Here is a 23474-nt window from a genome sequence, read left to right as displayed (position 1 = left end):
AGCCCTGACCAGCTGCCCACAGCGGGTCCGGGGTTTCCTTTGGGGACACCCCAACCCCAACCCGGACACGTCCCCGTGTCCCCTGCTCCAGGCTGGGCCGGATGGTGTCCAGAGGTCCCTCCTGTGATTCTGTGAACTGGTGGGATGTCACAGTTAGAATTTCCAAAGGAAACTGGGGATGCTGTGCCAGGTGGAGCTCCCTGCCCGTGCCCGTCCCTCGCCATCCCTTTGGAAGTGCACAGTTCCAGGGCTGTCCCTGGCAGGCCCATCCCGTGCCCAGACAACTTTCTGGGCAGCAGTTTGGACAGGATACGGATCCAGGGATCCACGGGGAGCTGGCCTGGCCCTGGAGCCACGGCCAGGCACAGCCGTGGTGCCACCACCCAACCCCAAAAGGCACCATTTGCAAATCACGGAATTTCAAACCAAAAAAAAACCAAAAAATAAAATAAAAAAAAAGGAAACCCCGATAAAAAGCTTTTTGCCAATCCTCTCCCTGGCCGATTCCAGCTGACTTAGTGGAAGTGACTGACTGACACCATGGCATGGGTCAGGATTCCTGGCACTCCTGGCACAGCCCATGGCACAAGAGGTGGCACTGGGGCCTTTCTGCGTCCCTTGGGTGGCGGTGGCTGTGTCCCCTCCCTCCTTCCCTCCTCCTCCTCCTCCTCCCCGGGCAGGGCACTCGCTCATCACTTCGGTTTTCTACCTGTGAGTACTGTATCCAGTTCAGAACCAACAGCTTCCTTTAGTAAAGATTTTACCATTTTATAAAAGACATGTTTAATTATGATGGAGATGGCTGTATTGTAATTAATATTTTGAGATAATTGTGATTTTGAGCTTAAATTATATACAGAAATGGTCATTTTTGTATGTGTTCAAAGATTGCTATATTCCAGATGACTGTACTTTTCAGTTGAATTCCAGTATCCATGTAAATAAAGCTGAATGAGGAAATATTTACTACTTTATTAACATAGATTGTGAATGTACTTCATGTTTTTTGCAGTATAAAGACTTACTGAACTTGAAAGCTGCTTCATTTTATGTGCAAAAAGGTACTTCAAAAATTCTATTTTAAATCTATTGATTGAGTGCAATCAGCTCCTGTCCCTTGGCACATGCAGGTTGTCCCCTCCCCGTGCCCTGGAGGGCCTGGCCCGTGCTGTGGGGTTGCTGCATTTTGCAGCTGCTCTGTTGCAGAGGGAGCCCAGGGACTGAACCGATGCTGTGCAGTGCAGCAGAGCCATTTTCGGCTTTGCTGTACCCACCTTTTTCAGTATTTCCAAAAAAAAAAAAAAAAAAAGTGTTTTGAATAACATTAAAAAGTCTCTTTATTGTATAAATAATAAAAACGTCACCTTATTGTAAGGCTTTTGGGTGGTGGTTTTTTTTTGTTTTTTTCCTGGCAGAAAGGAGGTTTCAGAGGGTGGGGAATGAGCCTGGAAAATTGGGTAACTCCCAACTGGGACTCCCCTGCTCCAGCTGCAGCCACTGGGAGACACCAAATATGGAAAGGGAGTGATGGAAATGGGGAAGAAAACTCAGGTTTGGCAGCTTTTGGGGCAAATGGGGAAGAAAACTCAGGTTTGGCAGCTTTTGGGGTAAATGGGGAAGAAAACTCAGGTTTGGCAGCTTTTGGGGCAAATGGGGAAGAAAACTCAGGTTTGGCAGCTTTTGGGGCAAATGTGTGGAAGGACAAATGCATGGAGGATGAATGCATGGAAGAAACGGATGAAAGGACAAATGCACAAAGGACAAAATGTATGGAAACAGAGAGGGGCAGGGGTGAGGGCAGCAGCAGTTCCACCATCCAAGGAGCTCCAGGTGTCCCCTGCTGTCCCTGCACACTGACCCTGCCATCTGCTTCCCACAGGACAGGTCCTGCCCTTCCCATTCCCACTCCCCCAAACCCTTTCCCAGCCGGGTCAGTGCCCCCCATTTCCTGCAGCCAGGACCAGGTTCTGGTCCCCTCCCTGGGGACACGGGGAGGTGCAGCTGGGCCTGAGCCCCCTGAGCCATCCCTGCTCCAGCTGGAAGACAATTCCCGCACTTGGGGAGCTGAGGGGGAGCTCAGAACGTTCTGTGTTCATCTGGACACGTTCAAAAGCTGGGAATTTTAGTGAGGAACTGTATAAAAATCCTGCTGTGCTACAGAACCTCCAGGGCTGTGTCCATGAGAGACCCTGAGGGGCTGGAGCGTGGCCAGGGCAGGGAGCGGAGCTGGGAAGGGGCTGGAGAATCCCTGAGGGAGCTGGGAAGGGGCTGGAGAATCCCTGAGGGAGCTGGGAAGGGGCTCAGCCTGGAGCAAAGGAGGCTCAGGGGGCCCTTGTGGCTCTGCACAGCTCCTGACAGGAGGGGACAGCCGGGGGGGTCGGGCTGTGCTCCAGGGAACAGGGACAGGAGGAGAGGGAACGGCCCCAGGCTGGGCCAGGGCAGGATCAGGGGGGACAGCAGCAGGAATTTCCCCATGGAAAGGGGGGTCAGGCACTGGAGGGTGGTGGAGCCTCACCCACACACTATTAGTATTAAAGGTACCACCTGCAGGACATTTGGAAGTGTGTCTGAACAAGAGAAGTTCTCAATGTTCCCATCCACAGAGCTCAGTTACAGCTTGAAGGACCCACAGCAGACATCCAAGGGGAACATTTATTGTCTCAGCACAGCACCAGCCCCATTTTCACTCAAGTGAGCCCTGCACATACCTGGGGCATCTCTCACCGCCTCACAGCTCAAGCACTCAACCTCACTCACAGCAGGAGACAGTTCAGGGGACAGCAGTGAAACAAGAGAAAACAGGAATACAAAACCCACCGTGGTCCCTCCTGCCTTTGGCCCCAGTGCTTTGGAGGTGAGAACTCTCTCCAGAGCCCAGCTCAGCTGCAGGAAGCACCATGGCTGTGCTGAAGGCAGCTTTCCTTGCTGTCCTTTATTACAAACAGTGTAAACAGAGTGGTGTGGGATGCTGAAATCCCTGCTGGAACATGCAGAGGGCAGGGAATGTTCCACAGCTGGGTTCTTAGCACTGGGCAGACTCCCAGCCAGGAGCAGAAGGATGGAAGCAGTGGAGCCCAAGGGTGCTGGTGGGACAGGGGGTACCTGGCTGCTCCTGTGGTGCTGGAATGTGGCTCTGCAGGTGTTCCAGCAGTGCAGCTGCACCCTTGGCCAGGCCAGGCTCAGGAGGGAATGGCCAGGGCTCAGGGCTGAGGAGGGAATGGCCAGGGCTCAGGAGGAATGGCCAGGCTCAGGAGCAGTGCCCAGGCCCAGGGGCAGTGCCCAGGGCTCAGGAGCAGTGCCCAGGGCTCAGGACCAGTGCTCAGGCTCAGGAGCAGTGCCCAGGCTCAGGAGCAGTGCCCAGGGCTCAGGAGGAATGCCCAGGCTCAGGAGCAGTGCCCAGGGCTCAGGAGCAGTGCCCAGGCTCAGGAGGGAATGCGGTTCCGCAGGTACTCCAGCAGGGCAGCCGTGCCCTTGGCCAGGGCTGAAGTGGGAATGGCCAGGGCTCAGGGCTGAGGAGGGAATGGCCAGGGCTCAGGAGGGAATACCCAGGGCTCAGGAGCAGTGCCCAGGCTCAGGAGGGAATGCGGCTCCGCAGGTACTCCAGCACAGCAGCCGTGCCCTTGGCCAGGGCTGAAGTGGGAATGGCCAGGGCTCAGGAGGGAATGGCCAGGGCTCAGGAGGAATACCCAGGGCTCAGGAGCAGTGCCCAGGCCCAGGGGCAGTGCCCAGGCTCAGGAGGGAATGCGGCTCCGCAGGTACTCCAGCAGGGCAGCCGTGCCCTTGGCCAGCACGGCGGCGCGGGGCGTGCGGAACGGGTTCCCTTCCAGCAGCAGGCTCCTGCAAACAGGGCTGAGTTACTGGGATAAATCTCCTCGTACCCACACACCCATCCACTGCGTGCAGATTTCTGAGGCCTTTGAAATTCCTGGGGAGTGCCCCTTCTGTGCTGCTGAAGGAGTTTGGGTTTCTGCCTCCCTCGTTCTCAGCGGCTGAGCTTTGAGACAGCCGAGTTTTAATTGATGCTGATAAATCAGTGGGGGTGTAGCACACACCCCACTCCTTCAGCCTCTGCCAGCAGGAGCGAGAAGAGAACTTCTGGAATATAGACACAGAATTCCAGAGTGGCTCAGGCCAGAAGGGAGCAGTGGGGCCAGCTGGTCCAACCTCCCTGCCCGACGGGAGGTGCACCAGCAGCGTGACTGGGAGCACAGGCAATGCCTCCCCCCAGGGCTCCACCACGAGCTTCACACAACCCCCAGACCCTCAACATCAGCTCTAACTGATGAAACAACTCCCACAGTTCTCTGCAATATTGAGAAATCAGGGAAGAGATTATGGAAGAAATTGCTACAGATGGTCAGAGAGACCCTTTTTGGACAAACCAAACACCCTGCCAATGGGTGCTTCTTCCTCTGGCAAACACTCCCTGAAGGACTCAGACAGCAAATGTGTTTATAAGCAGGCCCCCTGACCCCACACACCTGAGGTTCTCACAGTTGCCCAGCTCTGGGGGCACCTGGAGGAGGTCATTGTTCTGCAGGTCCAGCGTTCCCAGCTTGTCCAGCCCCTTCAGCTGCACAGGGTCGATGGATCCCACCTGGTTGTTGCTGAGCAGGATGGTCTCCAGGGCTGGGAGGTGATACAGGACACTGGGAAACACCTTAAATCTTCAGGAAGAGAAAGGAGGGATAGTCAGGAACAGGGCATTCAAAAGAGGAGTGCACTTCATGGGAGCTCCCAGCTCATTGAAGTGGCTCCTTGTTCTCACATCACAGGGAAACTGTGTCAAACTCAGCCCAGCTCTTTTTATCACTGTATTAAAAAAAAAAAAACAAAACGGAAGAGTTGCTCACCTATTAAAAGCAAGATTTATTGTGTGCAGTCTTTTCAGTGCCTCCATTTCCTCAGGCAAGGCTGTCAGAACATTGTTTCTGTTACCAAACAAAGGAAAAACAACAAGCACTAAACTTAGTCAGGGCTCAGCTGAGAATTCCCAGAAAAGCCACAGAGTCAGGGGCCAGTTCACTGCCTCATAACAGGGGCAAGAGCATGCCATGGATTCTCATTTCTGCCAGGAGGACACTCAAAGCTTGTCCCCTAAAGATTCCCAAGTATTCCCAAGCAGCCACCAACTGCACACACCTGCCTGGAAATTTAGCTCCTTGTTCCCAGGAAAAAGCTTATCAAAGTACCCAGACCCTGGAGCCAAAGTGAATCCATCAGGTCACTCCAAAGCTCCCCAAAATCAATGGATTGAGCTAATCCTGATCCAGGAGCATTTCTCAGGAATCAGAGGAGGCAAGGTGACAACAAGGAGCCATCTCTTGCCTCTCCTTCCAGCAGTGCAAGAAGATGTGCACCTTCCCTGTCCTAATTCCCAGGATTCTTTGGTGTGGTTTTCTTCAGGGGGAGTGTGGGAGTGTTTTGAAATAGAGGCAGGATCTCTCCTCCAGCAAGTCTCAGAAATGGTCCATTTCTTTTTGTGTCTTCTTTAAGCAAGGCCCAAATTTAGGCCACGTCCTATTCTGGCTCTGGCACGGAGGGATTTTGGGAGTGAGAGATGATTTCAGTGCTGCCATCCCACTGGAACAGATGGCTGCTTTAGGGAGGCAGGCAAAGAAGCTCCCAGGCAAGGAAGTGCAACACACATCACCAACCTGAGATCCAAATGTGTCAACTTCTGGAGCAGGCACAGCTCCGAGGAGATGGAGGAGATTTTGTTGAAGCCCAGGCTGACATCACAAACTGAGTCTTTCAGCTCCACAAGCCTGAAGCACAAAAGGAACACGCTCTCACTGTGGAAGCTCGTGTTTGCTTTGGAAGTTATTAGAAAACCTGGTTTATTCTTCAAATCAAGGACACATGGTTTTTTCTGGAGGGATTTTGGGGAGACCATGCAATGTCACGTGTGAGAGCTGCTGCTCCTCCAGTCTTACATGTGGGGTAAGGCAAAGCTCAAATCATTTATCTGCAGTTACCAGATTGCATTTTCTCTCACAAACATTGCTACCAAAGCCTCCTCAGTAAATGCAGTTTCAGAGACTACAGCACAGGTGACATCACTGCCACCTCCTGCCCTGGAGATGTTTTAACACAGACTTTACCCACCTTCCTCTGCAGGCAAAAAACCTGACCAAAAATCCTATTTTTTCCCATCTTTTGTTTCTGCTCCCCTGTTGTGCTGCTACAACTCTGGAGGTACCTGCTGCTGCTTGCAGAAGGTTATTTATTGTACTAACACGCTTTGCTGTAAAGGTTTTCACAGCTCAAGAAGTTCTCTGTTGAATCCCTCAAACAGAATCTCTGGCTTAGCCCTGAAACAAGAGGCAATTAAATGAGGAAACTCTCCTGTCTCTTGCATGGAATGGAATTCTCAGGCAGCTGCACACTCCCCTACACCTATCCCAGGGAATTCAGCAGCCCCTCACACAGTGACACAGCATGTGATGCACAAGAAGCAGCTCCCAAAATTGAGTCTCTAGAAACCTTTTTTGTCCCTCTGGGATTGCACCTGCCCGAACTGTCTGTGCCAGAGGCTCAGTGTTCAGCACACTTGGGAATAAACTGTCCTCAAAAACCACTGTGGATGATTTTTTTGGGGCTCCCAGAGACACTGCAACCTTCCTCCTGACACAGAGGGATTATTGGTTCCCAGCAGTGCCAGGGAAAGCTTTTCCTTGGCACAGCCCCACCTGCACACCTCCCCACAGTGGGATCTGTGTGCACCAACAGCTCAGGGGGAGAACAGCATGCTGGGGAGCAAATCCCAGCTGGGAATGGCCTTCCCAGCAGTACCTTGGGGGGATCTCCCTGAGCTGGTTCTTGCTGAAGTTCACGGTGGCCACGGGATTGGCGCCCACGGCATCGAACACGGCCTCGGGGATCTCGGCAGCCTGCTTGTCACTGGGACAGGAGTGACACCAGTTAACCACTGCCTGCTCATCAACAGCACTTCCACCTTCTTCTAGAGAAGATGAAGAGCAGAACACAGGGAACAGCTGCAGAAAACCCCCAGCGCTGCCCCATGCCCACCATGTCACCAAACAGGATTTTTTCCCCTTTCCCAACCCTTCCAGGTCCATTTAAGGAATAACTGAGCAGGCACTCCCCTGCCACAAGATGTTCTGGGACTTAGTGAAAATCATAAAGAGCTTCAAAGGTACTAAAAGCACCTGCTGGGATTCAGCACTTCATTGAGTTACTGCAGAATATGTGATAATACAAAAAAATAATTCAAACCCCACAATCTAAATCTGCCCATTCCCAAGCACAGGGATTAAAGGGGAAAATGTCCATGTGCAGCAGGGTTTGTGGACAGCTTGGTGTGTAATGAAGGTGGGGAAAAAAACCCACAAGCATAGAATAGGACAGTGTTCTAACAGCTTCAGGAATGGGCAATATTCCCAAATACCTGTATTCCAGTAATTTCAGTGTGGTTATGGCGTGGATGTTGACCTTGGACTGGCTGGGAAGAGTCATGGCTGTCACAGGAGGCTCTTCATTGGGGCCAGGTCCATCATCTGGGGACACCAGAGGGGTGCAGGGACACAGCTGAGCTGCTCTGAGTGGCCCCAGGCAGCTGCCACCACCCCCCTCTAATCCTGCTCTACCGTGGCTCAACTCAAGATCATCCAACTCAGATTATTTCAATCATTTCCTAATAAAGGTTTTTTACCATCTTGGATTTGGGGGTTCTTTTAGGGTGAAGGAGGGGAGAAGGGTTGACCTGGACTTTGCCAAGCAGGGGAGGGAGCACTGGAGATGTGATTCTGTGAGGCTCTGCTCCGTGGGGTAGGGAGCTGCAAACTACAAAAACCAGGGAATTCTGACTGGAAATGATGGCCTAGAGCAGCTTTATCCACACTGGCACATCTGACCACAATTTCAGTTAAAACATTAATATTTACAAACCCTCCTCTATGAAGTTCCTTCTGATTACTCCCCACAATCCACATGAAAAAGCTCCTGCACGCCTGAAATGGGAATTCCCACCCAGCTGAGCAGGGTGAGTCTGGGTTTGTAAAGGATAATCCTCAATTCAGAATGTTTATTATTCAGTATTAGCTCATAGGATAGGAAACTGAAATATCACAGCAAACTGTTGAGTAAAGGAAATTGCTACTGCAGGATAACTGGGGGGACCTGGATTTAAACAACCATCTTCCCTAAATTCTAATTTGCTTTAATTTCTGAGAATATTCTCTTTTAAATGAAGTGGAATAAAGCAACATACCTTGGATTTTGCTTCTCAGATATTTCAGCAGTTCCTGGGTGCCTTTCTTTAAAAAAGAAACAAACCCCAAGTCACTCAGCAGTATTTGTGCAGCTGGGGGGACAATGCAGAGGGACAATGCCAGCACTCAGGTGGAGCCCACAGCACTCCTGACTAAAAATCCCACTGAAAATCCCACAGCAGCTTGGGAACTTGCTTAGCTATCATTTTATTTATTCCAGCTGAAAATCTCTGATCCTGCATCACAGCCTCAGGCTGCACTCCTGTAGCTCCTTATGTGAAGATTTTTGCCACTTCCAAGAGCAAGTTAAAAAGTTGCAATGAACTTAATTTTCCCTTTATAAAGCTCCAGCACAATTTGCTGTGGAGAACAATTACAGTGAAGCTATTGCTCATTGTTCTGCTACTTTATTATGGCCCAAATCATAAACTCTGGGAAAATCATGGCAGTTTGCATCATTTGCAGGGATTTTTAACAGCTCCAAAGATTTCCCTCAGTGCTCTCACAGCAACTGCCAGTGGTCAGACACAGCTGCCACCTGCACAAACCTGTGGGTAGTGAAGCCCAATCTCCTCTGCACTGTTTGTTTTAGGGGAAAGGCAGGTTTGGGAGATGATTTTACAGGTTTCAGAAGCAGGGATTGACCTGAAGTCCAGGATGTGAATGAACATTTCTCGCTCCAGCTGACACAGCCTAGGAGACTGGATGAACACAGAGGGATAAAGGGAATGTGGATGTTGGAAAAGGAGGGAATTGCCACAAGGAGGCAGGGAAGGAGAGTGGGGCTGTGCTGAGCATGGCATGGGAAGCCAACAGGGAACAGGCTGGGAAGTTGTGAGGGAAAGGTCAAACTGAAATCTTAGTAACAGATGTGTGGGAAGGAAAGCAGAGAGCAGGGTAAAGCTCCAGAGCCAAGTAATGGCATGGGAGTTAACAAAAAAAGATCAGGATTTACCAGAAATCAACTGGAAATTCATCAAGAGCCAGGAATGGGGTTGGGACTGGAATGAGAGGCCTGAGGAAGAGAAGGTGAGCTGGGCAGGGCTGGAGAAGGGAAGAGAAGAACCTGCTGCTCCTCTACACTCACCCCAGTCCTTTATCTCACTATCCACCTGCTCCAAGCAGTGCCTGGGGAGCCCTAAAGCTCCTCCACCAATTGCTCCTCTAAATCAAGTGGAAAAAATCCAGCCAGGCAGAGAAAATCGCAGCCACGTGAATTTACAGCGCTGGTGATGGATCCAGGCAGCACAAACAGAGCGTGGCCTGACGGGCTCCTCGTGCCTGGCCTTTGCCCCAGGTGGGAAACACAGCCCAGAGTGACAACTGCAGCTGAAGCAGCAAGTCCTCAGTAATCCAGGGAACAGCAGAACTCCAGCATTCCTACTCAGACTCCTTTCCAGGAGCACTTTGGACAAGTGCTCATTAACTCAGGGCACACTCTGCTCCCTCAGCCAGGCACACGAGGGTTTCCCTCTCCTGGCAGATGTTACAGATTTCATTGCAACACAGACTTGTCAGCTCTGCTTATTTTTGGAGCATCCCAGTGCTTTGGGAACATTGATTTTACAACTCTGGCAAAGGCACAGAAGTAGGAATGTACAGCACCACTGAGGAGAGTGGGCCTGCCAGGGAAAAAAAATCACAGGGAATTGGCAGCAGGAGTGGTGCCCAGGCTCCAGCCTCCCTGCTGCCCTAAGGACTCCTTTTCCTGGGAACAACTCACACCCTCTCCTTGCTGCCTCCCTACAAGAGAACAGAGCATTGAATCCTGGATCCTTCACTAAGACAAGACCTTAAAGCCCATCCCACTCCACCCCTGCCATGGCAGGGACACCTCCCACTGTCCCAGGCTGCTCCAAGCCTCATCCAGCCTGGCCTTGGACATTCCAGGGATCCAGGGGCAGCCCCAGCTGCTCTGGGCACCCTGTGCCAGGGCCTGCCCACCCTGCCAGGGAACAATTCCTAATTCCCAGTATCCCATCTATCTCTGCCCCTTGTCCTGTCCCTCCATCCCTGTCCAAAGTCTCTCTCCATCTTTCCAGCAGCTCCTTCAGGCCCTGCAAGGCCACACTGAGCTCACCCCAAAGCTTCTCCTCTCCAGGTGAACAACCCCAGCTGTGCCAGCCTTTCCTCCCAGCAGAGCTGCTCCATCCTGGTGCCTCCTCTGGACCCTTTCCAGCAGCTCCAGGTCCTTCCTGTGCAGATGCCCACACAAACAACCAAACCCCAGTGCTCACCTGCAGCAGGTCTCTCCGAATGGTTCTCAAAGGATTTCCCTCCAGGGCCAGGAATTTCAGCTGAGGGAGGTTCCCCAGGGTGTAAGGCAACCTGCAGAGGGGAACAACTGATTGACTCCAAAGCAGCTCCAAAACAACTGCTGAAGAGTGTGCAGTGGCTGGTCAGAGGGGAACCTGAAGCTCAGGTTCAAAGGAAAAGATGCAGGATCCCAGATTAATTTAAGTTGGAAAAGTTCTCCCAGACTATCAAGTCCAAGCTGTGCCCAATCCCCACCTTGTCCCCAGCCCAGAGCTGTGAGTGACACCTCCAGCCCTTCCTTGGACACCTCCAGGCATGGGCACTCCAAACCTCCCTGGGCAGTTCCAATCCCTTTCCATGGGGAAATTCCTGCTGCTGTCCCCCCTGAGCCTGCCCAGCCCAGCCTGGGGCCGTTCCCTCTCCTCCTGTCCCTGTTCCCTGGAGCAGAGCCCGACCCCCCCCGGCTGTCCCCTCCTGTCAGGAGCTGTGCAGAGCCACAAGGGCCCCCTGAGCCTCCTTTGCTCCAGGCTGAGCCCCTTCCCAGCTCCCTCAGGGATTCTCCAGCCCCTTCCCAGCTCCCTCAGGGACTCTCCAGCCCCTTCCCAGCTCCCTCAGGGATTCTCCAGTCCCTTCCCAGCTCCCTCAGGGATTCTCCAGCCCCTTCCCAGCTCCCTCAGGAACTCTCCAGCCCCTTTCCAGCTCCCTCAGGGATTCTCCAGCCCCTTCCCAGCTCCCCCAGCCTCTCCTGGGGCTCCAGACCCTTCCCAGCTCCCTCAGCTGCTCCTCACAGCACTCCCAAGTCACACCTAAGCCACAGGCAGAACACGGAACATTTCACAAGTCCCAGCAACCCCACAACACACAGAGTGCTCCTTCATCTCCTGACTGAGTCATTCCTTCCCACAGAAGGAAGGAGCTGCCACCACCCAGCCCCAGCCCAGGTGCCACTATTACCTACTGATGTCGTTGTTGGCCAGGTCGAGTCTCTCCAGCTTCTGCAGCACCGTGATCTCCTCGGGCACTGCCTTGATCTTGTTGTCCCTGAGCTCCAGCACACACAGGGAGCTCAGCTGTTTCAGATTCTCTGCATTCAGGATTTCAATCTGATTCTCCCCAGCGTGTAATTCCTATGGGAACAAAGAGCACCACAACCGTGGTAAAATTACTTCATGATTTATCTCCTAAACAGTGACATCAGCAGTCATCAGTGTGATGATGTGGAGAATATGGACATCTCGATTCCCTTTCATCTGCCTACAAAATACCTGGATATAAATGGATTATGTTAAGAGGAAAAACAGGGTATTTACTCTGTAGTTACGAAGAAAAAATGGTAATGGAAAAAGTGAATTTATCCAGAAAAAGTCCCCAGAGATAAAAAATAGCTGTTGCAGGCAATAATAGATCCAGCTTTCAATCATTCCTCTCCTAAACAGCTTTTATTTTCCAAATCTGGAAAGTCCTGCAAACTCATCTTTCAAAAGGTTGAATAATGAGGGCAGGAAGAGAAGTTGCACGTTAAACAGAGTTCTAAACACAGAGCTGTCATCTGGTTTTGATCACAGCACCTCACAAAAAAAGCTGGTGTTTAAAGTAACTGTCCTTATTTCAAAGTTTACAGCAAATGCACTTCCAGCAGAGCAGCCATTCCAAGCTCACCTTCAGTAACTTGCAGGAGGGGAGCTCTGGCAAGGAACGCAGTTTGTTCTTCCTCAGGTAAAGCTGCTCCAGGGATGCCATGGTTGCTAATTTAGGAGGTACTGTTTCCAGGTAGTTTTTGGTACAATCCAGTTGCCTCAAGCCTGTGGAAATCGATGTCCAGTGGCAAACAGAAAGAGAAGATAATAGCATCGTTGTCCTGGGGTTTAATTTAAAATAAACACAACAACATTCTGCCAAACAGATTCTAGAAGTAGTAACTCTGATTTCCTTGAGGAAACAGTAACTCTTTAAGGATCTATTTTAAAACCCTGCTCTGTATTGCTGAACATAAGCACAGCACTGGCTGTTTGCCACTTAATAACCCGAGGAAAGTGATTTACTTTTCATGGCACTGAGATCTGCAGGCAGCTCCTTGAGCTGGTTACAGGCCAGGTTGAGCCGCACCACGTTCACCAGCAGAGCAAAACTGGTGGGGATGGCTGTGAGCTGGTTGTTGGACACATCCTGCACATGGAAACAGAGAGAGAGACATGAGAGGTGTCTGAAACATCCCAGGAGCGCTGCTAGTGCAAAGTTAATTAGTGGCAGAGCAGTAAAATTAGATGGCTGGCAACTGGCACAAGTGTGAGAGAAGAAACAACTCCCCCAGGACTGACAGATCACCGGGGATTTCAGCTTTCCCAAAATATGTCAAACCGAGAACAAACTAAAAACAAACCCCACCATGCAGTAACTGACATTAGGACAGCCACTGGAATATTCACCAAGCTCTGCCACTGAATCCCAGGGATTTTCAACGAGCAGATAAACCCTTTCCAAACACAGAAACAGGTCTGAAGCCGTGCTTTACCAGCTCCTCCAAGCTGAGGAGCTGCCCCAGGCCCTCGGGCAGCTGGCTCAGCTCGTTGTGCTGCACCAGGAGGCTCCTCAGACGGGGCAGCTGCAGCAGCTCCTCGGGAAGGCTCCTCAGTTTGTTGTGGCTGGGGTGGAAACATGGAACACAAAGGGGAAGGAAAAACACTCAGGAGTTTTTAGGAATGTAACTGCACAGAAGGTTTGTGTGCCACAGCCTGCTGGTCAGGACACCGCCGCCTCTAAGGAAAACCTGGCTCCTGGGAACAATTGATTATCTTTATTTATTTGTTCAACAACACTTTTAATCCTACTCTGAACTTACAACATTCCAGATGGATCCCAGTTTTTTTTGTTTATGTACTTCACACACGCAGTGGTAGCATAACCTCTTCTTGTGCACAAATTTACAAAATTACCCCAGTAAACAGAACATCCTGAACCTTCCAGCACAAACAAGATCTACACAGTTATTTACACTGCGCATTATTCATGACTGGAAATGTTTTATCCTCAGAACTGCCAGACTGAAGCAAATAAATGCAAATAAATATTTTGTGTATCATTATTTAGAATATCACTGTTTGCACCTTCCAAGCAATTGTGACTTTGAATATCAGTGAAAACAATTTCTAGAAACCCAAGGCCACCAGTCTTGATCCAAAATGGATAACATATATAATATATAATATATAATAATACTCTACAGTGAGTAATCTGGAATTAACTTTTTGAAAAAAAGGTTGCTATCCTACAATCTCTCACTCACACCCGAAAGTCACGGCAGCATTTCTCACATTTGTTCTGTAACATGGCCTTACCTGACATCGAGCTTCTGGAGATTTTCAAGTTGCCCTAGAGCAGAAGGAAGTGATGTCAGCTGATTGTCATGCACCTGGAAGAGAGAGGTTTTAGGACAGTTGCGAATTTGTACCTTGGAGGGGCTTTTTTCAGGCCTCCCCACCGAGAAGAATTCCTCCCCAATACATCCCATCTCTCCCTGCCCTCTGGCAGTGGGAAGCCATTCCCCCTTGTCCTGCCACTCCAGGCCCCTGTGAAATGAATACACCAGGGAAATGGAAAACAAAGATCCAGGACAACGTTTCCCCATGTCCTGCAGGGAAGCACCAAGGGATCCCTGTACTCACGTCCAGCATGGTGAGGGCAGGCAGCAGCTGCACATCCTCCGAGAGGCTCTGCAGCTTGTTGGAGGCCAGGATCAGCTTGGTCAGGTCCGTCTGCTCCCACCAGCGATCAGCAGCTCCGAAGGACAGGTTCTGCTGGGCTTCCTCCGGTGTGTCCAGGTTGATCCTCCACACGTGCTCGGGCACTGCAGCACAAACACAGCCGTCAGCTGAACCCCGCAGGTGTCTGCTCCGAGATTACACTGTCAGAGGGCTTTTTGTGTGTAAAATCGCGGAGCGGGCTGGGCTGGAAGGGACCTTAATGACCATCTAGTTCCAACCCTTCTGCCTTGGGGGGTGATAGATATATAGAGATAGATAAATATATATGGGTGCATACGGGCATATACATATATACGGGCGTGTATATACATAAAAACATACACGATATACATAAATATATATACACATGCGCACACATATATATAAAATACACACATCCCCATAGTCACTCTCCAGTCCATTGTGTTCTAGAGACACTTCTGCAGAGCTATCAACCCCAGGCCGACGGGAACACGCCACAAACAGACAGCAGCGAGCAGATGGCGCTGCCCGGGAGCCGCTCCCGCCCCGCCCGCAGCCCCGCGGGGTCCCGGGGGCTCCCCGGCAGCAGCCCCGGCGAGCCGCGGGGGCAGGAGAGCCCCGCGGGCCGGCTGGGCTCACGCACCCTCGGTGAGGCCGCGTCCCGCCAGGTTGAGCTGCCCGCTGCGCCGCGCCAACCGCAGCAGCCCCTGCGGCACCGCCGGCGCCGGCTCGGCCGCCCGCCCGAACCCCGGCCCCGCACCGCCACCGCCCGCCCGCGCCCGCCGAGCGGCCGCCATCGCCGACACAGCCCGAGCGGGGCCGGGACCGAGCAGCCGCCGGAGCTGGGGCCGGTGCCGCCCGCAGCCGGAGCCGCCCGCCCGCCCGCCTCGCAGGCGGGGCCCCGCGGGCGGAGCCGGCGCAGCCCCGGCGCCGCCATTTCCCGCCCCGCGGTGCCGAAATGGAGCCCCGGAACGCGCCGAGGGTGCCGGGCCGAGCCCGGAGCGCGCTGCTCGGGGTGTCGGACGCGGACACGACGGCGCTTTCACATCACTTTATTGGTTTTGCTTCCCCCACTTAGCCCTGTGCGCAGCTACTCTGCAGCCTCCGGGGGGGCTGTGGGTGGCTGGGCTCGATGATCTCCAGGGTCTGTTCCAACATCAGCGGAATCTCACGGTGCGTTTGGCTTGGGAGGGATCCCGTGGCTGGGGTGGAATGAGAGGATATTCAAAGTCACAATTGCTTGGAAGGTGCAAACAGTGATGTTCTGACAAAATATTCCACACCTCCCACTGTCCCAGGCTGCTCCCAGCCCCAGTGTCCAGCCTGGCCTTGGACACTTGCAGGGATCCAGGGGCAGCCACAGCTTCTCTGTGCCAGGACTTCCCCACCTTCCCAGGGAAGGATTTCCCCCCAATATCCCATCTAAACCAGCACATGGAACCAGCCCCGTGCCTGCAGATCGCACCAGCAGCTCCCAGTGAGAGGAAAATGCCAGATAAGGAACGTGGTCCCATGTAGGACTGCAGCTCTCTTCACTCTGAAACAGCACATCTGTGTTTCAAACACTCCCCTCTTTGAAAAATGCTTCTACGAGTAGTTCCATTGGAATGAAAAGTAATTAGTGAAGGTTTAAGTACATTAGTCAAGTGTGTAATTCGGGAAACTCACTCCAGGCACTTGCTCTTGACTAAGGATATTGGCCTCATTAGTTTTTTACCAGCGTTCTTTAACCCCCCCGCCTTTATTTTTATTTCTCCTCTCTCAGTGGAGGCAGAAACACACAGAAAACACTGGATATTTCAGCTGATTTTTTTTTTTTTCAACGGTGGTGCTTAAAAATGGATTTTAAGGAGTTCAGAGGGTGAGTGCTCTGTGCCTCAGGGCCCCTGGCTACAAACACTGTGTCACTTTCATCCCATTCCGTTTCAATGCTGTTGGATAACTTAGTTCCACATGGAACATTGCTGACAAATCCAAATCTGGAATTTAAATAAGCTTTTTGGCAACTCAGTACAAGATACGGTATCTGTGACATTTCATAAGTGGAAACATGGTATCTGCTAAGGGAGGACAGTGAGTGTCTCCTTGCTTTATGAATCAGATGTGGTAGAATTTCAGCTTGATTAATAAATAAGGCTTGTTTTATTTACATTCAGTGACATTTATGGGAAACGCATTAACATAAAGCAACAAACTCATCAGGAAATGGTGTGATTTGTACTATGTAAACCGCAAATACATATTTTTCTCCTCTCTAACATTAATGAGAAATTCCCAACCCAACGTTTTACTGCTTGTGATGCCTTTTCTGGGGCTACCTGAAAACAGAGGCCAGACAGAGTTAAGGGAGTAAAAAGCTGTTATATTATTGAAAGACTTTCAGGTACATTTGGGGCATTTTGGCAGATTAAGCCCTTCCAGGGGCTACACCCAAAAATGGGTGATGGGTCATGGGTTTTCATACTTTGTTATCAGTTTGGTGCATTTGCATACTGGGGTTAATCTCCCAATTACAGCTTCAGCTAATGAAGTCATTGACCCCAAGTTTGCTCCCCCAACTCACTTTTGTTTCAAATACACATAACATTTCCATCTCTGGGGCCTGAGGCAGTGAGGAGTCCTTGACTGCCAGGCCTGGAGAGGAATTGCTGTGTCTGCCCCAAAGGGGACAGCAGCAGCAGCTCACACTGAGTGTGGAGTTCAGAGTTACGCACTAAAGAGCGGCCGGATCACAAATACGCGGAAAGCACAAAAGCCAGGATCCTAAGGCATCACTGGGACGGTGTATTTTGTGAGACTTTGCTCTGCGAAACCATGAGGGACGAGGAGGCAACAGCGGCCCCTCAGAGCCCCCTCAGGTTTCCCGCGCGCGGGGCTGTGGGAGGGGGGGGGGGGGGGGGCGGGAGCGCGCCCCGTCCGCGCGCGCGCGCGCGCGTGCCTCCCCTTCCCCGCGCGCGTCCGGCGGCGCGGCGCATGCGCGGGGCCGCGCGCGCAGGCGCGGCGCGGTGCACTGTGGGATACTGCGGCCCGGGCAGGCTGGTGAGGCGGCGCGCGCGGGGCCGGGCCGGGGCCGGGGGCGGCGGGCCGGGGGGAGCGAACCGGGCCGGGGGGAGCCAACCGGGCCGGGGGGAGCCAACCGGGCCGGGGGCGGCCAGCCGCAGCGCCCTGCCCGCGCCTCACCCGCTCCCCGCCCCCGCTGTGTCTGCTGCAGCACCGGCGGAGCGGGCGGCGGCGCGATGGCCTCCAGCAGCGGCACCGACGTGATCCAGGTCACCAACGTCTCGCCCAGCGCCAGCTCGGAGCAGATGCGGACCCTCTTCGGCTTCCTGGGCAAGATCGAGGAGCTGCGCCTCTTCCCCCCCGAGTGAGTGCGGGCCCGGCCCGGCCTCGCCGCCTCCCCCTCCGTCCCTCCCCCCCCCGCGCCCTGCCCGCGGCCCGGCGCCGCCTCCCGCCCGCCCCCGCGGCGGCTCCGGGCCCGGGCCGCCTCCGCTCCCGGCGATCGCTCCGGGCCCGGGCCGCCTCCGCTCCCGGGGATCGCTCCCGGCCCGGGCCGCCCCCGCTCCCGGCGATCGCTCCCGGGGATCGCTCCCGGCCCGGGCCGCCTCCGCTCCCGGCGATCGCTCCCGGGGATCGCTCCCGGCCCGGGCCGCCCCCGCTCCCGGCGATCGCTCCCGGGGATCGCTCCCGGCCCGGGCCGCCTCCGCTCCCGGCGATCGCTCCCGGGGATCGCTCCCGGTCCGGGCCGCCTCCGCTCCCGGGGATCGCTCCCGGCCCGGGCCGCCCCCGCTCCCGGCGATCGCTCCGGGCCCGGGCCGCCTCCGCTCCCGGGGATCGCTCCCGGCCCGGGCCGCCTCCGCTCCCGGGGATCGCTCCCGGCCCGGGCCGCCCCCGCTCCCGGCGATCGCTCCGGGCCCGGGCCGCCTCCGCTCCCGGGGATCGCTCCCGGGGCGCTGCGGGGGCGGCTGTCGCCGCGCACCCCGAGAGTCGGTGTTCCCCGCTCGGTCACGGGACTGCGGGGATTAGTGCGGGGCGTGGAGCGACACGTGCGGCTCCGGTGAAGTCCACGTTTGTCTCCAGGAGTTGTTTGTCCGGGGTTGTGCCCGCTGAGCCTCCGCACCACCAGAACTTCTAGATGTAGCTAAATGCGTTTCGTTACAAAGAAATTTTTGCCAGAAGAGCAGCTTACCCCCAGTCTACAAAAAATACGCTTCTAATATTAGTGTTCCTTGCAAACAAATCTATGCTGAGCAGAGAGGAGACCGCTAACAATTGCACTTTTGTCAGTTGCACATCTTGCAAGGAGCTCTTTGCAAATTAAAACAAATAATGCACATTTCAAGTGTGTATATATACACACTGGAAAGAAAGTTTCAGGTACCCCGGCAATTTACAAATAGCCACAAACAAAACAAAATAAATGAGGCAGTTTTTATGTCTTCACTTGCAGTTAAGTTCTAATACACATAAATAGTCCTTTCAGAATCCTTTCTGATGCAATATAAAACCTGGGTGTTAGCAGTGCTGGTGGTTTCAGTTTGATTGATTTACAGAGCCTGGTGTCATTATATGTTGGTGCTTTGCATATTTATTATGTAAGTTAAAGGTTTTCTTTCTGCCACGTTGAAGATTAATCAAACAATCAATTATTTGTAATTACCCAAAATTACTTGGGTTTTTTTTTTATTTTAGGGGAAAAAACTATAGCAGAGCATTTGTTTTTCCTCATGGAGGCTTCCATCCCTGCTAGCACAAACCAAAACAGTTCCAGAGGGAGTTTCCTTGTTCCCAGCTGGGGTAGCTGACATGGCAGGAGCTCACCTGTGGCAGGTGCAGTCCTTTCCTGGCCTGTTCTGTGTTTGAACCCTTGGGGTCACTTTTCAGGAGCTTGTTAGAGGTGATTTGTGTCTCTGAAACTTTGTAGCTTTAGATACACATTAACGAATCTGTTCAGGGATTGCTGCAGTGCCTTGGTGTTCTTTCCCTTGTGTGAGGAGCTCAGCCCCAGGGGGTTTTCCCTGGGCTGGTGACAATCTGCTCTGGGTAACTTCTGGGCCCCCACCCACTTCACCCCAAAGAGAGGGACATTTTCTAATAGTGCCACCTTCTTTTTCTGCTCCTTCTCCCTCAGATTCCAGCTCCTGACTTTTCCCTTCCCATGGTGCCCATCCATTTTTGGAGGGGAATGGGATATAAATCATAATCTGTGAATTCTCCCCATAATCTGGATTCCTTTCTGGCTCCTGCTGGGATTCTCCCTTGCCTGTAGTATTTGAGGAACCAGTTCCATTTCCTTTGCTCCACCTCCTTGTTTGATCTGTGTCTCTCTGACTCTGCTGTAGAACTTCCTTATTCTCCTGCTCTTCAGATCATGTGTAACTTCCTGAGCCTCTCTCAATTCCTGGTTTTCCTTCTCTCCCCTCGTCCACCTCCTTTTCCCAGTTTATTTAATCCCCTGCTTCCCATTTTATTGTACTCTTCAGTTACATCTTTAATGCACAACCAACTTTGGGACTTCTTCCAATTCTCCTCCTCCTGCTTTTCCCCGACTCTGTTTCCTGGTTCTCATCTTTATTATATTCCATAAAACTCCATCCAAACTGGAAAGTGGAGGGGAGTGGATGTCTGAGTTTCCTGTATTGCAGCCCCAGGAAATCCTTGTGTGTCCCAGCATTCCAGTGGCTGAGAGACAATTCCTGAATGCTTCAGTCTTGGGTGAATTAGAATAACGATGGATGGTGGCTTTTTTGGGGAGCTGTTGAGAACATCCAGTTCTTGTTGAATTTCACCCAGCTTGGATTTGAGAGTGAGTGGAAATGCCATTTCTAAAAGTGCAATACACAGATGTAAATTAAATGTCAGGCTGCAGAAGCATTGCCTAACACATTTTCAGTTGGTTTTTTTTGGTTCATTATTTTGGGAGAAAGCTCAGCTACCCCAGAGCATTCCCAGTGACACTCCTGGCTGTAAACAGGATCTGCTGAAGAGTCAATAGGATCTGCTCTGGTTCACATTCCTTTGTTATCACTGGCATTTTAAAAATGCCTCAAAATACTGGGCTGCATTTCTGTAATGAATTGTGTAATTTTTATGCAGTTTAGTTCAGGAGTTCCTTCAGCTCTGCCATCAACCCTTGATTTGCTTTCCTTTACAATTTTACTGTGATTTTGTTAAACACCTTCTACTAACGCTTCTTTGGGTTCATGTTATTATTATTTATTATTAATTATTACTTATAGACTAAAAAAGGCAAGCTGCTGTGGATTCCTGGGCACAAAAGAGCCAACAGATTCAATTTTTTTTTCTCCCATTTATCACTGCAGTTATTTCCCAATTTATTCAGTCTGCAAGCTGTGGGAGCAAGTGGCTGTTTCTAATTTTAATGTTTCAGAAGCTGCAATGTGCTGGCTCCAATTTAGTTTTCCACACCAGGTGAAATGTAAGGTTATTGAAGTGTGGTCTGACAGACACTGGGGGCAGTTGTGCGTGGTGGGCCCAGTGGGGCTGAAGGTGAAGGAGCTTTTGGCATTTGCAGTGCCCAAAATAGACCCTGGATCTGTCTGCTCGTGTGGGAGCTGTTCCTGAATTCTGACAACCCCCAGTGCTGAAAGGCTTGATCAGCCTCAGCAGCCCAGATCAAACTGCTCTGGAGCTGGGATGCCTTTGAAGTCAGATGTTTTGGAGTTTGGCTGGGAATCCAGGAAGGAAAAGCAGCTTTTGTCAGGATCAGTGATGTTTTCAGAGCTCCACAGGCTGATCTGGACCTCTGGCCTGGTATAGGAACAAGGGGTTTAGGATTTGCTGCTGCTTCCACTCCCTGCCTGGGCCTTCTGGAGGCAGCTTTTAACTCCTCTGCCCCACAGTTCTGTCTGCAGAAGAATTTTTTTTTCTTCCTGTCTTTCGCTTTGTACATCCAATTACAGCAAAATCTGCCCCACTTTCAGGACAGGGGGGCTCTTAAAACCCATCCTGGAGCTTGCCTGGGTTGACTGCACCTGGGTTTTCAGCTTGGTTTGGTTTTAGGGAACTTACAGCTCTAGTTCTACCATTCTTTCCTGTTATAGAAAGTGGATATTTCTGGGTTGATTTTTTTTCAAAGTGGCTCAAAACTTCTCAGTTTTGGGTTTGTAGGTTGACAGACACTTGTTCTGAGCTGGAGCAGGCACAGGCGTAGCTTGGAGGGAGGTCTGTTTTAGTGTGCTCAGCTTTTCATTCCTGCCTGAGCTCCTTACATTTCCTTGTGTTTGTTCATCCCTGCTGAAGACAGGCAGGAGCTCAGCACTGGGCATTCCTCAGGATGTGGGAGCGTGGTGACGTTTAGTCTAGAAGCTGGGTTGGAATTGGGTTGATAAATAAAACAAAATCCCAGACTGGTTTGGGTTGGGAGCAACCTTAGAGCCCACCCAGTGCCACCCCTGCCATGGCAGGGACACCTCCCCCTGTCCCAGGCTGCTCCAGCCTGGCCTTGGGCACTGCAGGGATCCAGGGGCAGCCACAGCTGCTCTGGGAATTCTATTCCAGGGTCTCAGCACCCTCCCAGCCAGGAATTCCTTCCCAATATCCCATCCATCCCTGCCCTCTGTCACCCCACACCCTGCCCCTACATGCCCTTGTCACAAGGATCCTTTAATCATCACCCTCTTCGTTTCACAATTTACCTTAATCAGTTATCTGGGGCCTAAAGCAGCGAGTGTGAGACCACAGGGTTTAACTGAGACAGTTCAGTTGGTCACTTTTTATCTTTTTTTTTCAGCCAAGTTTTCCAGCCAGGGCAGAATTTGCATTCAGGTGGCCGCTCGTGGGTTTATTGTGCATAACAGAGCTCACATGCAGCTCCAAGAATAACAGAGCTCACGTGCAGCTCCAAGCAATAACAGAGCTCACGTGCAGCTCCAAGCAATAACAGAGCTCACGTGCAGCTCCAAGCAATAACAGAGCTCACGTGCAGCTCCAAGCAATGCCAGGGCTCACATGCAGCTCCAAGCAATGCCAGAGCTCATGTGCAGCTCCAAGCAATAACAGAGCTCATGTGCAGCTCCAAGCAATAACAGAGCTCACGTGCAGCTCCAAGCAATGCCAGAGCTCACGTGCAGCTCCAAGCAATGCCAGGGCTCACGTGCAGCTCCAAGCAATGACAGAGCTCATGTGCAGCTCCAAGAATAACAGAGCTCATGTGCAGCTCCAAGCAATGACAGAGCTCATGTGCAGCTCCAAGCAATAACAGAGCTCACGTGCAGCTCCAAGCAATAACAGAGCTCACGTGCAGCTCCAAGCAATGCCAGGGCTCACATGCAGCTCCAAGCAATGCCAGAGCTCATGTGCAGCTCCAAGCAATAACAGAGCTCATGTGCAGCTCCAAGCAATAACAGAGCTCACGTGCAGCTCCAAGCAATGCCAGAGCTCACGTGCAGCTCCAAGCAATGCCAGGGCTCACGTGCAGCTCCAAGCAATGACAGAGCTCATGTGCAGCTCCAAGCAATGCCAGGGCTCACGTGCAGCTCCAAGCAATGACAGAGCTCATGTGCAGCCCCAAGAATAACAGAGCTCAGGTGCAGCTCCAAGCAATAACAGAGCTCACGTGCAGCTCCAAGCAATAACAGAGCTCATGTGCAGCCCCAAGAATAACAGAGCTCATGTGCAGCTCCAAGCAATGCCAGGGCTCACGTGCAGCTCCAAGAATAACAGAGCTCACGTGCAGCTCCAAGAATAACAGAGCTCATGTGCAGCCCCAAGAATAACAGAGTTCACGTGCAGCTCCAAGCAATAACAGAGCTCATGTGCAGCTCCAAGCAATGCCAGAGCTCACGTGCAGCTCCAAGCAATGCCAGGGCTCACGTGCAGCTCCAAGCAATAGCAGAGCTCATGTGCAGCTCCAAGCAATGACAGAGCTCATGTGCAGCTCCAAGAATAACAAAGCTCATGTGCAGCTCCAAGCAATGACAGAGCTCATGTGCAGCTCCAAGAATTAACAGAGCTCACGTGCAGCTCCAAGCAATGCCAGGGCTCACGTGCAGCTCCAAGCAACAACAGAGCTCATGTGCAGCTCCAAGAATAACAGAGCTCATGTGCAGCTCCAAGAATAACAGAGCTCACGTGCAGCTCCAAGAATTAACAGAGCTCATGTGCAGCTCCAAGCAATGCCAGGGCTCATGTGCAGCTCCAAGCAATGACAGAGCTCACGTGCAGCTCCAAGCAATAACAGAGCTCACGTGCAGCTCCAAGCAATGCCAGGGCTCACATGCAGCTCCAAGCAATAACAGAGCTC

General features: G+C 52.2%; 2 protein-coding genes across 8 annotated transcripts in view; one reads left to right on the top strand and one right to left on the bottom strand.

Annotated features, from left to right (window-relative positions):
* Nucleotides 1-2638: 2638 nt before the first annotated feature.
* On the bottom strand, nucleotides 2639-17486 carry LRRC40 (leucine rich repeat containing 40). Of its 6 annotated transcripts, none has more exons than XM_053985280.1 (17): nucleotides 16776-17079; nucleotides 15678-15749; nucleotides 15287-15414; nucleotides 14153-14334; nucleotides 13826-13899; nucleotides 13003-13132; nucleotides 12533-12656; nucleotides 12150-12292; nucleotides 11445-11617; nucleotides 10472-10562; nucleotides 8234-8279; nucleotides 7412-7520; nucleotides 6796-6903; nucleotides 5658-5768; nucleotides 4854-4931; nucleotides 4482-4667; nucleotides 2639-3837 (listed from the first exon to the last, which is right to left on the bottom strand). In XM_053985280.1, coding segments are annotated over exons 3-17 (1662 nt in total). In that variant the 5' UTR covers nucleotides 15288-15414; nucleotides 15678-15749; nucleotides 16776-17079; the 3' UTR covers nucleotides 2639-3731. The 6 variants fall into 6 exon arrangements, with proteins under 6 accessions (XP_053841255.1, XP_053841258.1, XP_053841259.1 ...); XM_053985283.1 differs by having other exon boundaries at nucleotides 16927-17079; XM_053985284.1 differs by lacking the exons at nucleotides 15678-15749; nucleotides 16776-17079 and adding an exon at nucleotides 17393-17486.
* SRSF11 (serine and arginine rich splicing factor 11) overlaps nucleotides 17177-23474 on the top strand; it is an 18437-nt gene continuing 12139 nt past the window's right edge. Inside the window, exons 1-2 of one of the 2 annotated variants that reach the window (XM_053985285.1) lie at nucleotides 17177-17251; nucleotides 17424-17576. In XM_053985285.1, the coding sequence (XP_053841260.1) occupies nucleotides 17449-17576 (128 nt within the window). In that variant the 5' untranslated portion in view covers nucleotides 17177-17251; nucleotides 17424-17448. Of the gene's footprint in view, nucleotides 17252-17329; nucleotides 17577-23474 lie in introns of those variants that run through there. The other variant, XM_053985286.1, reaches the window with a different exon arrangement.

Source organism: Vidua macroura, chromosome 9 (genome assembly GCF_024509145.1).
Source record: "Vidua macroura isolate BioBank_ID:100142 chromosome 9, ASM2450914v1, whole genome shotgun sequence".
Classification (NCBI taxonomy): Eukaryota; Metazoa; Chordata; class Aves; order Passeriformes; family Viduidae; genus Vidua; species Vidua macroura.
The sequence above is the reverse complement of the archived record's forward strand: the minus strand, read 5'-3'. Positions and strand labels throughout refer to the sequence as shown.